At 51.2% G+C, this 16,604-nt stretch overlaps 1 protein-coding gene across 1 annotated transcript in view; it reads right to left on the bottom strand.

Annotated features, from left to right (window-relative positions):
- Nucleotides 1-393: 393 nt before the first annotated feature.
- Nucleotides 394-16,604, bottom strand: part of LOC133362103 (adhesion G protein-coupled receptor L3-like) — a gene marked incomplete at its 5' end in the record, with an annotated part of 41,193 nt that continues 24,982 nt past the window's right edge. Inside the window, 3 exons of the mRNA XM_061581065.1 lie at nt 394-1,656; nt 3,329-3,992; nt 12,505-12,569. Coding sequence (XP_061437049.1) covers nt 1,499-1,656; nt 3,329-3,992; nt 12,505-12,569 — 887 coding nt within the window. The remainder of the gene's footprint in view (nt 1,657-3,328; nt 3,993-12,504; nt 12,570-16,604) is intronic.

The raw sequence follows: 16,604 nt of genomic DNA, 5'->3' as shown, positions 1-16,604 counted from the left end.
TCCGGGACAAGCTGAATTAGATATTTTGCAGGTCGCTTTGTGGTCATGAATTGAAGGTGGAGAGATTACCAGTTCCTCACACCTGTCCAGAGCCCCCATTTGGCCGCTGCAGTGGTTACAAAGGCCATGAGGGGAATGGCGAATTTAAGTTGGCCCTCCCCCCACGGCACTGCCCATCACAGCGTTGCTGTCCGGTACGAACGAGGAGGTAGGGGGTTGTTTTGCCGGACAACAACAACCGCCATTCGTCACGTAGAATGGAAATAATAGTATTTCCATTCTACGTGACTTTACCGAAAGAACCAGAATGGAAATAATATTATTTTCATTCTACGTGACTTTACCGAAAGAACCAAGAAAAATTGTTCATTGTTTGCAGGAAATATTTATTACGTTGCTATTTTAACACTGGGTTCCATTCACTACCGTTTGCATGTTCGGTCGACCTTTTGAATACTTCTTCGGACGCATTCCAGAATATTTGAAACTGTAAAGTTTTCAGCAACCACCAAATAATTTCCTCTGAACCGTAACCTGAAAATCAAGTTGAGTGCTGGGGTTTTGCTCCCTAAATTTTACGTCAAACTCTATATTGGCAATTTAGTTCTATCCTCCACACATGTTGCACTGCTTTTAATCAACACACGCCCAGTGTCAATAGGCGCATTCAGCAAAGGTAACTTTAAACCCAACATCAAAATAATTACCGTCAACAAATAATAACCATCGAACGAAGAAGGGTGTCAGTTCAATCCCTGGTTGGGGGACGACTCAACTCACATCGTCATCACCATCATCAACACCTCCGGCCGTCGTAAAGTGAGCACCACAACTAGCCCCGCCATAGGAACGAGGCACGCCTGGCCGCCTTTGTGTCCCCGACAATAAACTGTGTGTGTACACACTGTGTGTGTGTAGACTGTTTGTAGACACTGTGTGTACACTGTGTGTGTGTACACACTGTGTGTGTGTACACTGTGTGTGTGTAGACTGTGTGTACACTGTGTGTGTACACACTGTGTGTGTACGTTCACTGTGTGTGTGTACACTGTGTGTGTGTAGACTGTAGACACTGTGTGTGTGTACACACTGTGTGTGTGTGTACACTGTGACGGAGAATCAAACTCAGGTGGTCGGTTTCATCGCGCACTGTTCTCAGCACGGCGACACCCGGTCCATCCCACGCGTTATTAAAAGAAGCAACCAAATAACAGGACTTAACGTCGAGATGAAATTTTTATTTCGATTTAAAGCATTGGTTCTTAACCTGGGTTCGATCGAACCTCAGAGGTTCGGTGAGTCAGTCTCAGGGGTTCGGCGGAGGTTATTTTTTCCAATTAAGAAGGGTTCAGTGAATGCGCATATGAAACTGGTGGGGTTCGGTACCTCCAAAAAGGTTAAGAACCACTGCTTTAAGATGTTTTTTGTTCATGTTTTTGTTTTTTTGTTTGTTGCGGTTGCACCCGATTCAAGAGCCGAATGGCTCACAGGGCTCTACCTAATAAATGAACTTTGGGTAGCAGCTGTTGGCTTGTCGGAGCAGCAACCCCAACTTGGGGTGCTTCCTCCACTTCCTCCTCCCTTGGTGGCTGTGCCAGACGAGAGCGGCCGACTTATTTGCGAACTCGTCGTGAAGATTCCTGCTGCACAAAACACCTACAAATACAAACAGCGTCTTACAACAATGCAACTTAAGATGTGGATAGCGACCGGACGCATTTGCAGCTCAGGATGTGGTACGGGAGAGTTTGATGTGTGCATGACCGTGTCTCGTATTCATATATATAGATGACTATGGAACATCAATCTCAGTGCAGTGCTAATACAACGCACACTCAAGCATGACTTTGGTTGTTTGGAGTGTAGAGATGACAATCAGTAGCGATTAATAATTTCAGAACGGTGTAAATTCCAGCGCAGAGCGCTCATGCCCGTGACAATGCGTCATTATAGTCACTAACTCGTCTATTCGGTCATGAATCCTCCCATAACGGAGTCTTCTGTGCTCGCGTTACGGGACCTGTGGTGTCGTCTCTGCCTTCCTCTCTACTCGGTCGGATTTCCTCCCAGCTAGATGTCGCAACCGGGTACCCGATACCCGTACCCTACCCGATACCTGGCTACCCGTACCCAGCCGGGTACGGGTACCCGTTTGCGACCCTGGTGCGGCCGGGTACGCGTACGGGTAAGGAATCAAAACCCGTTTGCGACCTCTGCTCCCAGCTCACGGGGAGGGGGGGGGGGTGGGCAACGTAGCAGCGCTCTCATCTCTGTTGGTGGCCCTGAGCTCACCATGGAAAATTCCAGTCCCACAGCGGGGGCCATGCGCTCTCCACGGAAACCCGCGCTGTTTTTTTTACTTTCCGCGATGTGAGGTTCGTGGTGCCCCACTCCGGAGAGATGAAATCGGCGCAGACCCCCCCTCCCCCCCCAACAAACGCACCCAGCGGAGTGAAGAGCACGGATGGCACCTAGACAGCTCGAGTCCCCACTGCCCCCAGTGAATGTTCAGACGCCCTCGTACGTTGGCTACATTCGTCTGTTCGCGTTGTCTGTGGCGGCTGGCAACGCACGGACGAGTTAAACAGAGCAACGGGCGTGGCCTCACCCTCCGTTCGTTCCAGATCTGACCACGTGTTGTCCGTCTCCACCCCTTTTAATACCTGGGTCACGTGGTACCTTTCCACCAATCCTGGTTAACCTCTATGGAATCTTCTAGACTCCATCGTACGCTCCCAGGACCACGCCCCTGACTCGTCCCCCCATTGGCTGTGGCTAAAGCCAGCAGAACCAATCCTCTACTTACAGATGTCACCTTCCCATTACGTCAGGGCCACGCCCCTAGACTTCCCCCCATTAGCTATGGGCCAGGACCGGCAGGGCCAATCATCGTACGAGGTGTAATCCAACAGCAACCCGGATATGTCCTCACATCACACAACAAAGACGGCGATCGCATCGCGCGCTTTCAGGTGACTTCCATGGCCGTCTCGATCGCTCTTCCTGCCGATGTCAGGAATCCACCGGAGCCACGCACTTTTCAACGTGCGTTGAACGCTCATGTCATTCGAACCAATAAGCACGGTTGTCATCGTGCGGCACGAAAGAAGTTCAACACACACAAACGTTCACTGTGCAGCGCAGCTACTACTATCCCACCTCGTTTTGCGAAACTGACGTTCGGGTAACGACACGCACACACGTGCACAATTACGTGCGTACACCCGGCAGCGAGACGAATCCACAGACTTACCACCGGACCGCATGCCGGACCGTGCGTCGCGTGCCCAACCAACCACCCCCAGCCCCCACATGCGCCCTCTCTCACCTTGGCACCCATCCACCGCCTGCTCATAGCCGGGGCCGCAGACGCACCTCCCGACGGGCATGAGCCACTTGCCATCGGCGCTGCAGAACATGCGCGGCGCCTCCTCCTCGACCGAGTTCTCGACGCATGCCCCGCGCACCTCGACATGCGAGGAAGATTCGGCGCCCGTCACCGTGTCGGGGAAGACGGCCAGGCCGCGCACGGTGCGTGGGCAGCGCTTGTAGTACACGCGCACGGACACGAGCGCGATGCATGCACCCACATCCTGGAAGGCCAGGTGGAAGCCCTTCTTGGCGAGGGGGCCCACGTCACGCACCTCCGTGTTCAGCTTCATGATGCGGCCGACCAGATCGATCTCGGTGAAGGTCTCGTCGGCCACGATGGTGTCCACCTTCACGTACTGGCTCTCGTGGATGCCGGACACGCGCTCGCTGTCCGACTCGTGGTAGTAGACGTTGAAGGTCTCCTTGCACGTGCCCGAGATGCCCGGGATGCTGTTGCAGTCGCGCAGCGTGAACTTGAGCTCGAGGAAGACGCGCTGGGCACCGCCGCGCATCATCCAGTTAGTCCGCAGCCAGTTGTTCTGGTTGGGCTTCATCACGTGGCAGACTTGGTACATCTGAATGGGCGTGTGGAACTCATCGTACCCACTTATTTCTTCCCACTGTGTTTGTAGGGGAGGGTAGACAGAGAAGGTTGGTGGGTGGAGCGGGAGGGGGGGAGTGGCGATATTTTTGTTAGTGAAATTGGAAGATCGGGAGTTTAAAGTCTCATGATCAGAATCGTTCTTTAGCGCTGGGGGAAACTGATGAGCTACGAAGTGTCAAGTCGGAGTGGGTCAGATTATCGGGTCCATTCAGCTCCTTGTCTACCCAGGAATCACATTGCGAGCACTACTTTGTAAGTAATCAACGGCGGTTGCTCTAAGGCATCTCGGCCCCCGCCATAGGAATGTGCAATTTCCACCAATGGCTAAGAAAGGTAAATGAGATGAGCACCTCCAAATGCTCAATTGAGCATCATGGCACTCTGACTTGTAATTCAGTCTTTGGCCTCTATGTACAGTACTTTATATAAGATTCACAATTGGATACAACAGCATTATGCAATTTAGTCGCCAATATATAGATTAATAATAATAGTTCAATTTCTAACGTGCGCAAATTTGCAGACGTAGTGGCCGCAACTCAGAGGCGCGGAGCCAAGCTCAGAATCGCTCAAAAGCATGATTGTAGAGGTGAGTTTTTAAGTGTCTCTTAAAGGAGGCGATTGAGGTGATGCTGTGCAGAGGATCTTGGTATCAAGAGGAGGTCGTGAGTCGCGCTGCGCAGGCATCTGCCGTGTGCTGAGCTGCAAGTTGTCAATAATGAAGAGAGGTACGGTGGGCAGGCCGATATGAAGGCATGGTGGCAGAGGTAGGCGGTATTTTGTGTGACCCTACTGGTGATGGGTAGCCAGTTGAGAGCACGGAGACAAGCTAGTGAGTCGAGACGGGGATGAGTGTGGGCAATGACGACGCATGCCAGGTTATTTTGTAGTCTTTGAAGTTTCTTTAGGCTGCCAGCGGAGGTCCGGACTAGGACGGAGTTACAATAGTCAAGGCGAGACCCAACTATGCAACATGCCAATGTGTTGGCAATTTCAGTAGAGATGAGAGGACGTATGTGTCTAAGAGCCTTCAGGTGAAATTTACATGAGCTGATGATATGGTTGGTTTGACGGTCGAAGGATAAAGTTGAATCTAGGATGACACCGAGGTAGCTGAAGTGGTCGGTGAACTTGATGCTGTGACCGAAGATGTGTATGTGTGTGGGGAGTGCTGCTGAATTAAGACGTTGCTTGGTACCTAACATGATGGCCACTGACTTTTTCGGATTAAGGGCTAGGTTGTGTGCAGTGAACCATTGTTGCACGGTGGTGGTACATTCCGAGAGCCTCTCGAATCCAGATGCATTTCTAGAATCGATGGCGGTGAATATAATCGTGTCATCCGCGTATGAGTGATGCTTAACACCGAAGCTTGCAATGAGCCGGCCGATCGGGGAAGTGTAGGCTGTGAAGAGCAGGGAACCTAGTACAGAGCCTTGGGGAACCCCGCTTAATGCTGTTGTTTCAGGCAATGTGAACATGCCCACCCTGACTGAAGATTGCCGGTCAGAAAGGTACGAAACTATCCACTTGAGTGCTGAGCCGCATATACCAAAGTCGGATTTCAGGAGGGATGTAAGGAGCAAATGGTTGATGGTGTCGAAGGCTGACGAAATGTCCAGACTTATAAGTGCAACAGTTGAGCCGGAATCAATGATCGTTAAAATGTCATCGAGCACTCTAGTGAGTGCTGTTTCTGTGGAATAGTTTTGACGGTAAGCTGACTGGAAGCAGCAGTAGTTTGCGGAGGAGGTGATGTGTGGTTTTAGCTGGGCGAGGGCTAGTCGTTCAAGGAGTTTCATGGTCATCATTGCACGGATTGAATGTTGTCCTTCGTCACACCTCCGATTAGCATGGTTAGCTTCGGAGGGTACAAAATAAGCTCAACGTGAGTATGTGTAGTGAGCAAGGGTAGTGCAGGAGACGTCGATGGAGGCAACACTTATTGATTAAAAAGAGCTACGATACAGCAGCACGTAGCGAACCCTAACACTAGAGCAGTGGTTCTTAACCTGGGTTCGATCGAACCCCAGGGGTTCGGTGAGTCAGTCTCAGGGGTTCGGCGGAGGTTAAGACACACACCCGACTCATATGATTGTGCACCAGTAAAAAATATACCTATGTTTTTAATTTGAAAAAATCATATTTTATTTTTACAATTAAGAAGGGTTCAGTGAATGCGCAAATGAACTGGTGGGGTTCGGTACCTCCAAAAAGGTTAAGAACCACTGTACTAGAGGATGTGTTCCTCAGCGAACGTTCCTCGTGAGCTCCTACTACACCCCTCTATCTCAGACCATCCTAGTGGAGGCTAACTGACCTGGCCCAGTTTCGGCTCAGGTCCGACCCTCAGCCACACGAGTCTGGCCCTCACAAGGACACAGACCTCGCTGCTCTGAGGTCGCCCCTGGCTTGCCCTGCTCGGCTCTTACAAGTGTAGAGCCGTTGTAGAGCCGTTGTAGCCGTTGTAGACGGCCGGATTTAGACTTGCCGCGGATGGCAAACAAACACAATGGGCGTGGCTACATCGGGACGCGAAGACGGTGTTTACTGCGACGTCCGCGTTGTTATCCTGGGGGGCTATTGGGGAGCTGGGATCCCCCACAGCCCCACCCCTCAAGAGGGGATGGCTATTTAAGGTGGCGAGCCGGACGGCTCGGGGTCTAGTGTTAAGCTGTAACCAGTGAAGAAAGAAGACTCGCTAGACAGGCCCTGGAACTCCCTGGGATCGCTGCCCTTTTCAGGGCCGACCAGGCAAGCCAGCGGCGTGGCCCTAAGAGCCCAGGACCGACGCTCTTCTAAGAGCCGGACTGGGTATTCCGGGTGCCGTAACCTAGCTGTAAGCTAGCTGTGAGTCAGGCTGTTGTGTTCCGTAGTGTAGACGGGTGAAGGGGCCGATACCCCTTCAAGTACTGTAAGTTGCCTGTTACTCGCTGGTGTCAATAAACAAGCGTGTGCCTCCAACTACGTTGTCAAGTCTCCGGGAACCTTACTACATCTGGTGTCGGAAGTGGTTTTACAAGGATGGAGACACGACGGACAACTCCTACCAGAGAGACGGGGGCGGAGGAAACCTCGGCTGACTTTGAGCCAGAAATGGCTGAGGGCGGACTCGAGCAGCAGGGGCCAAGTCCACCCACACCGCAACGTCAAGACGAGTGGGAAACGTCGTCTGAAGGACTGTGGCTGGCCCACTCTCGACTGGCAGAATTGCTCTATGCTGCAGCCACCACACTGGAACAGATTACCCGACTGGGGACGGGAGGAGCTGCACGGGGCGATGGCGGCCAACATACAATGCCGTTTCCCGCCATTTCCAGAGACGCTGAGTTTGGAGTTCCCGCCATAAGTACAGTGCAGGCTGACGGCGAGGCGGGGCTACGTCACGTGGCCGTAACTCACCAACCACAAGCCACGTCGGCAGCGGCGGACAACAAAACGTCACCACAGCAACCGCCGTTGCCACGCGCCCAGCCCGCCAAAGCTGCACGGAGTGACGGAGAGCGTTTTTCGCCTACGGACGCTGCGCTGCAACAGCGACTGCCACCTCTCAAGGAATTCGTGGGAGGAGAAGGCGACTGGGGTGGCTTCCGGAGGCGCTTCCTCGCCCATCAAGAGATGGCGAAATGGACCGATGACGAGGCGTTGCGTGCGCTGCCGGCGATGCTTGACAGCGATGCCCTCGCAACTTTCACCTCGGCACCAAGGGCGAAGCGCGCCACGCTGCAAATGGCGCTGCAACTCCTCGCCGCGGTCTATGGACCACCCTCGGACTGTCGCCAGCTGTTTTACGATCGCCAGCGGGGCGCCAAGGAGTCGCCCCTGGCGTACCGCACGGCTCTCCTGGCCCTGGCGAAAACGGCTTTTCCATGGATGGACGAGGATGGGGTGGACGCCATGGTCACGGAAAAGCTACTGCTGCTGGCCGATGATTTGGACATCGTCGTCTTGGCTGAGGACGACGCAAAAATGTGTTCGTTGACGGCCGCCCGGCACATCCATGCCAACCTGCTGGCCCAACGTCGGAAGGCCAGCAAAGCGAAGGCCAGCCATACCGTGGCTGCATCCGCCCTCCCAGCGGAAGACATCTGCGCTGTGGATCGCCCGACGGAGTGGAGGTCCGGAGTACGGCCAGCTCGGGACGGACCGAGCCGCCGGGATCAGCCCAAGCCATCAGCAACACTCACGCGCTGCTACAACTGTGGCCTCCAGGGCCATGTGGCGTCAGGATGCCGGGCTCCTCGGCAGCGTGGTGCGACGCCTCGCCAGGACGTCGCGCCTCGACCCAAGTCTCCCCAGCAAAATCCGGCGAGTCGTGGCACCCCACATGGTTGGCCCACACACACACCTGCCACTCACTCACACACAGCAACGAACGGGGGTCAGAAATTATCCATTGTCACGCCAAAACGTACCTCCGTCGGGTGTGCGGTCCAACCGACCCAGTGGACCGAGTTGGCTCATCGTGTTGTTGCCGCGTCGTCGGGGTCGTCGGTTGTTGTGGGACATATTGATGGGGTCGAGGTACGGGTCTTGATTGATACGGGAGCATCGGCGACTATTGTGTCTGATTTGATTTACAACATTCTCCCCATTCAAAGTCGTCCCTTGCTCCCTGTTGATGTCCCATGTTACGCTGCTAACGGGGGTTCGTTGGGCATTATCGGACAGATCCGCGCGCAAATTTGTATTGGGGACATTAAATTATCCGGCCCGATATTGGTCTCCTCCTCGCTGGCGGTTCCGTGCCTGTTGGGGACGGATTTCTTGGCCAAAATGCCCATTCGTATACTAATCGACCAAGGATGCATTGAACTTCCGTCGGGGCGACGTATGGCCTTTTTGTCATCCCCCGCTACCACTGTCCGTACGGCGTTTGCGACGGTACCGGCGCTGGTCGCGAGGACGGTACGTGCACCGCTGGGAGCTCAAATGCTCGTACCTCTTAGGCTGCGCCGACCGTTTGGGGAGGGCGTCGGGGATCGGGGGGTTCTGTTGGGACCATCGAGGGCCGAGGTCAACGGACCCAACTTGGTAGCGGCCCAGACCCTGGTCAAAGGGGACGAGGACCCCTTCATCGCGGTCCTCAATGTGGGGTCGCGAACGGCCGTGGTTCCTCAGGGGACCGTGCTCGCGCACGCGACGCCGGTGCCTCGGGAGGAACCGGTTGTTGCTCAGGTGAGCGCCGGTTCGCCCTCGCTACCACATTCGGATTGTGATGAGGGGTGGCTCGATGCGCTTTGCGCGGGATCGGTGGACCTGTCCGGTCCACAGCGTGAGAGGCTTCGAGTCCTCCTTCGCGAATTTTCAGACGTTTTTAGTCTAAATAAATACGATATTGGCTGTACTAAATTGCTGAAACACCATATTGACACGGGTGACAGCGCGCCAATCCGCCAAAATCCATTTCGGTTAAGTCCCGCCGAAAAGGAGCATGTTAAATCGGCTGTAGACGACATGCTAGCTGCGGATATCATATCCCCTTCCAGCAGCCCTTGGGGCGCGCCGATCGTTCTGGTTAAAAAACACGACGGATCATTGCGCTTTTGTGTGGATTTCCGTCGGCTTAACAAAATTTCTGTAGCCGACGCATACCCGCTTCCCCGGATGGACGAATCGCTTGATGCCCTGGCAGGGGCGCGATTCTTCTCCACATTGGATTTATTGTCCGGGTTCTGGCAGCTGCCTCTGAATGACGAATCCAAACCGAAAACTGCTTTCCGTACGCCACAGGGCCTTTTCCAATTTAATCGCTTGCCGATGGGATTACATTCCGCGCCGGCAACTTTTCAGCGATTAATGGAATTGGTTCTGGCTGGCTTGCAGTGGGAATCGTGTCTGATTTACCTAGACGATGTCATCGTCTTTAGTAGAACATTCGATTAACACCTCCAGAGGTTGCGTGCCGTTTTTCTCAAAATGCGGGCTGCTAATTTGAAGTTCAAGCCCCAGAAGTGTTTCTTGCTCCGCGAATCGGTGCGCTATTCGGGTCACATTGTGGGCCGTTCAGGCATTGCCACTGATCCCGCCAAAACGAAATGTGTTCGCTCCTGGTCGACTCCCACCTCGGTGGGTGAGGTCAGGAGTTTCATCGGATTCGCATCATACTACCGCCGGTTTGTCACTGATTTCGCTACCATTGCGAAACCCTTACATGCCTTGACATCTAAGGGGGTCAAATTTCATTGGGGTGAGGAGGAAGTCGCCGCTTTTCACTCGCTCCGGGACGCCCTAGTCGGGGCTCCGCCATTGAGTTACCCGGATTTTACAAAACCCTTCTTGCTCGATACAGACGCAAGCAAAACGGGCATCGGGGGCGTTCTCTCCCAGGTTATTGGGGGCGTGGAACATGTGGTTGCGTACGGCAGTCGGGTGTTGTCTCCGGCGGAGCAAAGATACTGCGTTACCCGTAGGGAACTATTGGCAATCGTGTACTTCATTCAACAATACCGCCCATATCTGTACGGTCGGCGGTTCACCGTCCGCATAGATCATGCGGCGCTGCAGTATGCTTTGCGGGTTCAACAGCCATCGGGACAATTGTCTCGATGGTTGGAAATCCTTCAGGATTTAGATTTTGCGACTACCTATCGTAAGGGCACTCGCCACACCAATGCGGACGCTCTGTCCCGGTTACCACCCACTTCTGAGTGCGCTTGCCTGCTGGGTTCGTGGCGTTGCAGACCTCCGAATGTCAGCTCTAATTCGGTTTTAGCAGCCGCCGCCGATGCGCCTTCCGTTGCCGGTCCTATCGAGCAAGAAGGGAGGGATTCCTTGCTGGGGTTGTCGGTTGCGGAGTGGGGGCGCCTCCAAATGGAGGACACCTCCCTCCTCGCTTTGCGCCGTCGCGTCGGGGGAATCGTGCGGGGGGGTGAAAATGTCGACGCGTGGTCAGAACTAGAATGAACGGAGGGAGAGGCCACGCTGAAGCGGGGTCCAGGCTGCCACGTGGCCGCGCGTGTCTCTCTCTCTCTATCCCTCTCACGCTGCCTGTCAGCAGCGTGGAGGAGTGTTGTAATGAAAGACAAATAATAACCGGATTCCAGAAGTCGCTTCTACGACCTTTATTACAATAACAATGATGTAAATTATTTCCAGATAAAAAGACTCACAGGATCCTCCCTGAATATGGTTTGGCACCACAGTCCTGCCCAACTGAGTGCCCGGAGAAAATCCACCACAGTTACGAGGTGGTGCCACTCAGCACCGTCATCTCCTGACCATCTCTGGCATCCCCATGCCAACAACACCTGGTGGTGGTACCTGGTGGTCACTCATCCAACTACCGACCAGGCTCAATGCTGCTTAGCTTTTTAGGCAACGATCACAATTATTCCGACACTTATTAATTATCTACACTATGGGAACCTCATTTGCCAGTAAAAATATGATAATTGGTTTTTTACCCTTCTATCTGGCAACAAAACCTGCAGTCATAATACAAACAAAAGACATAACTCTGATAATGTGCACTGTCCTTGAAGTTGATTGGTCCACACCTTTTGGCGTCATCTGGTCCAACCCATGTGAGACTAGGCTCTAAGGAAAGCTGTCTCGGGTGTGGACCAATCAACTTCAAGGACAGTGCACATTATCAGAGTTATGTCTTTTGTTTGTATTATGACTGCAGGTATTGTGGTCTATGCAAACATGACTCCTTGTAAAAAGGTGTCAGTTTTGTTGCCAGATAGAAGGGTAAATAACCAATTATCAACTTATTAATTAGTCGCAACAAATTAAACATTATTTGAATGTTTGGCTGAAAATCAGAGAATCTCCTGGTGATCACTGGCATGCTGTATGAGGGGATGGACCTTTGACTCTGTCGTGAATATGTTTTAACACGATTCCAAGGACTCTTTTAGGACAAAGTTGACCTCATGGAGGGCCAGTAAACGTTCCAAAACCGGTGTACATGGCCGGGAATAAATCCCAAGTTGTGATAAGCACTACTACTCATTCGGACGCTGTCTTTCCGACAGACCTGTTCTTCACCTGAGGACGGCTGCTTGCGTTGTGGCTGAAACGTCGTGAGAATTTAATATTTTATTTTTATTATTTTATTATTTCCCTTCTACGAGACTTGACCGAAAGAACCAATAAGATGAATCCCTGCAGTCACGAAAGCTTTAAATCGAAATCTTAAAGTGACTATGTGACTATGTGCAAACTGAAAATCCAGGGGAAAAAACAGCAAAAATTCCAGAAAAAAATGCACCGTACACACCAACACTGTGTAGAAAAATCCCAGTGGGATGCAAGTCAAACAACAACAACCAAAAGACAAATTTAGATTAAGGCCATCAGTCTAACTCCGTACTACAAGAAACAAACATGGCCAAATCAAAAAACTTTTCGAAATCATCAAAATAAAGCCATTAAAGCAATGAAACAGTGATCATAGGAACTGTGACCGAATTTTCACAATAAACGACATAAACAACACCAAACCCTGCAGCCATAACTGGCTGCATGAGCCTGCACTCATACAGTACCAATATCCGTAGGTGGTCATTTTGTTTTCTTACCCCTTCAGGTGGTGAGGCAATCCAGCCAGGCTCCCCCAGTGCGCTCTTTGAGTCGAGGATATTGACTGCAGGAGACAAGGCGCAACATTCAGCCCCGAACAGCTGGTCGTCACAACGTGGGGATGTGCAGAGCCGCGAGGCCGGGGAGACACATCAAGTCAAACACAATGAGAGTCACATGTTTTTACTGGTAGGAACCTCTTGGTTACACCAGCCCACAGGAGATTATTGTGTCCGCCGTGCAAAGAGGGGCTGGGTAGGGGCTGGGTGGGGAAGGGCTGGGTGGGTAGGGGCTGGGTGGGGAGGGGCTGGGTAGGGAGGGTGGGGCTGGGTGGGGAGGTGCTGGGTGGGTAGGGGCTGGGTGGGGAGGGGTTGGGTGGGTAGGGGCTGGGTGGGGAGGGGTTGGGTGGGGAAGGTGGGGCTGGGTCGGGAGGGGCTGGGTGGGTAGGGGTTGGGAGGGTAGGGGCTGGGTGGGGAAGGTGGGGCTGGGTGGGGAGGGGCTGGGTGGGGAGGGTGGGGCTGGGAGGGGTGGGGCTGGGTGGGAAAAGGCTGGTCACCCCGTGGTGCCCTTATCAACGTTGAACCTACTCACGCCGGCTTGTGCCCGCCCTCACAGTCGGGCATATTGGTGGAATACACCACGCCGCTGTTGACCCTGCAGGCCATTGACCGAGCAACCCAACGTTCCTACCAGCTCCCTCCGCAGCAGCAGGACGATGTGTTTGTTGGTGAAGTGTGCGGGTGAACACTCTGCGACAGCAATGGCACAATGGCCATGCATTTTCCCCGACTCTACTCAAGGTAAACCAAGCGAGTGGGGTCATCTGTCAGAGAATACCAATGGGAAATGTCGTATTGCTGACATCGTATTCTCTGGATTATAAGACCCCCCCCTGCCCCCTGCATAATTAAAATTTCTTATTTTCAGCAGCATTTTATATTCTCGAGAATACGGTGTTAATATACAGTCTTTGGTGTAAAACAAACGATTATTTAAAATGAGGCTAAAATGTGAAGTATTTTATTTTCCATCATTGACATGAAACTTTTTTATCTCACTGAACCAGTTATCTGCTTACAGGCACATTGGACTCAACACAAACTCCCTCTGCAACTACCGTGGATGGGCCCTACCAGGCTCCAGGAGACAACTTGAAATTCCAAAAAGGCCCCGTGGATGTTGTTGAAATCGTAGAGGGATTTCTCTTCGTAATGTTTTGCCTCCGAAACGTCGTGAATTATTATTTTATTTCTATTTTTTTTTTTATTTTTTACCTACGTGACTTTACCGAAAAAGCCTAAGACTATGAATCCTTGCAGTCACGAAAGCTTCACATCTAGAATATATCAAAGTTTCAAAGTTCATGTATTAGGTATAGCCCTGTGAACCATTCGGCTCTTGAATCGGGTGCAATCGCAACAAACAAAAAAACTAAAACATGAACAAAAAACATCTCAAAGTGAATATGTAACTGAGTGCAAACAGAAAATCCAAGAAAAGACAGCAAAATATTACAGAAAAAGCACCGTTACACACCAACGCTGTGTGCAAAAATCCCAGTGGGATGCAAGTCAAACAACCACAAGACAACTTAGATTAAGGCCATCAGTCGAACTCTGTACTACAACAACACAAACATGGCCAAACCAATACACTTTTCGAAAATCACCAAAATCAAGCCATGAAAGCAATGAAACAGTGATCACAGGAACTGTGACCGAACTTTCCACAATAAACGACGTAAACAACACGTACAGAAGTTGGCGGTGTCTCTCTCTCCTCTCTCTCTCTCTCTCCACGTGCCCCGTCACATTCACGATGAAAGATGCGGAGCCGGCAAAGAGCGATGATGCTTGAGCCCCCCACCCCACCCCGCCCCCCACTCGCCTCGTTACCTTCGTGAGCGACGCAGACGGCGAGGAGAGACCCCAGAAGACTGGCGCTTTGCAGGAGCGTGGAGGAGACGGATCCAGGCGCCATGAGGCTGATGGATCGTGGTGCTGGTGGATTGTGGAGCTGGTGGATCATGATGCTGGTGGATTGTGGAGCTGGTGGATCGTGGTGCTGATGGATCGTGGAGCTGGTGGATTGTGGAGCTGGTGGATTGTGGAGCTGGTAGATTGTGGTGCTGGTAGATTGTGGTGCTGGTAGATCGTGGTGCTGGTGGATCGCGGTGCTGGTGGATCATGATGCTGATGGATCGTGGAGCTGGTGGATCGTGGTGCTGGTAGATCGTGGTGCTGGTGGATCGTGGAGCTGGTGGATCGTGGTGCTGATGGATCGTGGAGCTGGTGGATCGTGGATCGTGATGCTGGTGGATCGTAGAGCTGGTGAATCGTGGATCGTGCTGGTGGTGAATCGTGACAACACTGTAACAAAAGCATGTTTTTTTGTCCTTGGGTAGTGAGTAATATTTTCTAATTGCTAATGCCTCAAAAGTACAGAAAGTGGGTTACTATTATTCCCCACAAACTTTGCTTTTGTGACCAGGACACACAAAGTCCTGGTCACAAAAGCAAAGTTTGTGGGGAATGATAATTGCCACTTTCTATCCATTTTAGGCATAGCCAATTAAACATAACACTACCCGGGGACAAACATCGTGTTGCAGTTTTGATTTAAAGCTTTCGTGACTGCAGGGATTCACATTCTTTGTTCTTTCGGTAAAGTCACGTAGAAGGGAAATAATAAAATAATAAACATGAACCAATATTTTTTATATATTTTTTATATTATATTTATTATATATTTATGTTATTGTTTACGACACACTTAGGGGCCGTCCATAAATGACGTCACGCACCTGGGGGGGGGTCAGACATTTGTGACGATGTGTGACGAGGAGGAGGGGGGAGTGAGAAATGTGACGTCACATCTAAATACGCAACTTTAAATGAATATGGGATTGTTATAACAACACTAGTTGTTATGACAACTCTCCTACAACATCAGAGTGCAGCGCCACATTAAATACGCACGACAATGACAACAGTTTAAAGCCATTTGAATTGTTTTTTTTCAAAATGGAGGGGGGGGGGCAGAGCTTTGTGACGTCATATTTGAGGTGGGGGGGGGGGGGGTCTGACTTTTTGTGACGCCGTGTGACGAGGGGGGGGGGTCAAAAATCGTCCAAAATCGCGTGACGTCACTTGTTGTTGACGACCACGTGACGTTGCGGCCAGGCGCTAGAGGCGTCACCCCATTGGTGGATGACGACACAGACCTCGCCTCGGGTATAAAGACCCTCCCCCACTCGGCCACGTGGTTCAGATGCTTGGAGCGGCAATGGAGCTGAGCACAAACATCACCCAGCAGTGCAGAGTGGAGCTGGGGACGACTTCTGTGAGTGTTAGATGAGGCATTCACTCGAGGCTGTATTGTCAGATACGTGTTGTTTTAGTTGAGTATAACATTTATTAAGTATTTTTTTTTCATTCTTCACCTGAGGACGGCTGCTTGCGTTGTGGCTGAAACGTCGTGAGAATTATTTTATTATGTTTTATTTTTATTATTTTATTATTTCCCTTCTACGTGACGAAAGCTTTAAATCGAAATGTATTAAATAACACATCTGGGTCGTTTGTTAGCCCATTACTCTATAATAAAGGGGGGTATTTTGGTTTAGATCGCATTACCTTTTATGGATGATGTTGATATAGCGAAAACATACTAATAGCTCACATTTTTTGCAGAGGTTTTTTAAAAATGTATATTAAATATTAGAATACTCTTAGTTCTTTCGGTAAAGTCACGTAGGTAAAAAATTTAAATTTAAATGAAAAAAAAAATAATAAAAATCACGACGTTTCGGAGGCAACACAAGTCTCCGTCATCAGGTGGGACCGTCGTGATTTTTATTTTATTTTTTATAAATTTTAATTTCATTTTTTACCAAGGTTCCTGTACCTGACACCATGGCAATCATTGAAGACTTGGTTCATCAAGGACTGAATGCTGGGGTACCCCCCCTGGTGAGACACTGCTTAACTAATACATACTTCACCTGGAATGGAACTTTCTACAAGCAAACTGAGGGCACCCCAATGGGCTCCCCCCTATCTCCGGTTGTAGCCAACATCTTCATGGAGAATTTGAGACT

The sequence above is a fragment of the Lethenteron reissneri genome, unplaced genomic scaffold, assembly GCF_015708825.2.
Source record: "Lethenteron reissneri isolate LAM-NWPU_2019-01 unplaced genomic scaffold, ASM1570882v1 scaffold_1373, whole genome shotgun sequence".
Classification (NCBI taxonomy): Eukaryota; Metazoa; Chordata; class Hyperoartia; order Petromyzontiformes; family Petromyzontidae; genus Lethenteron; species Lethenteron reissneri.
Note: the sequence above shows the minus strand (reverse complement) of the source record. Positions and strands in the feature narration are given on the sequence as shown.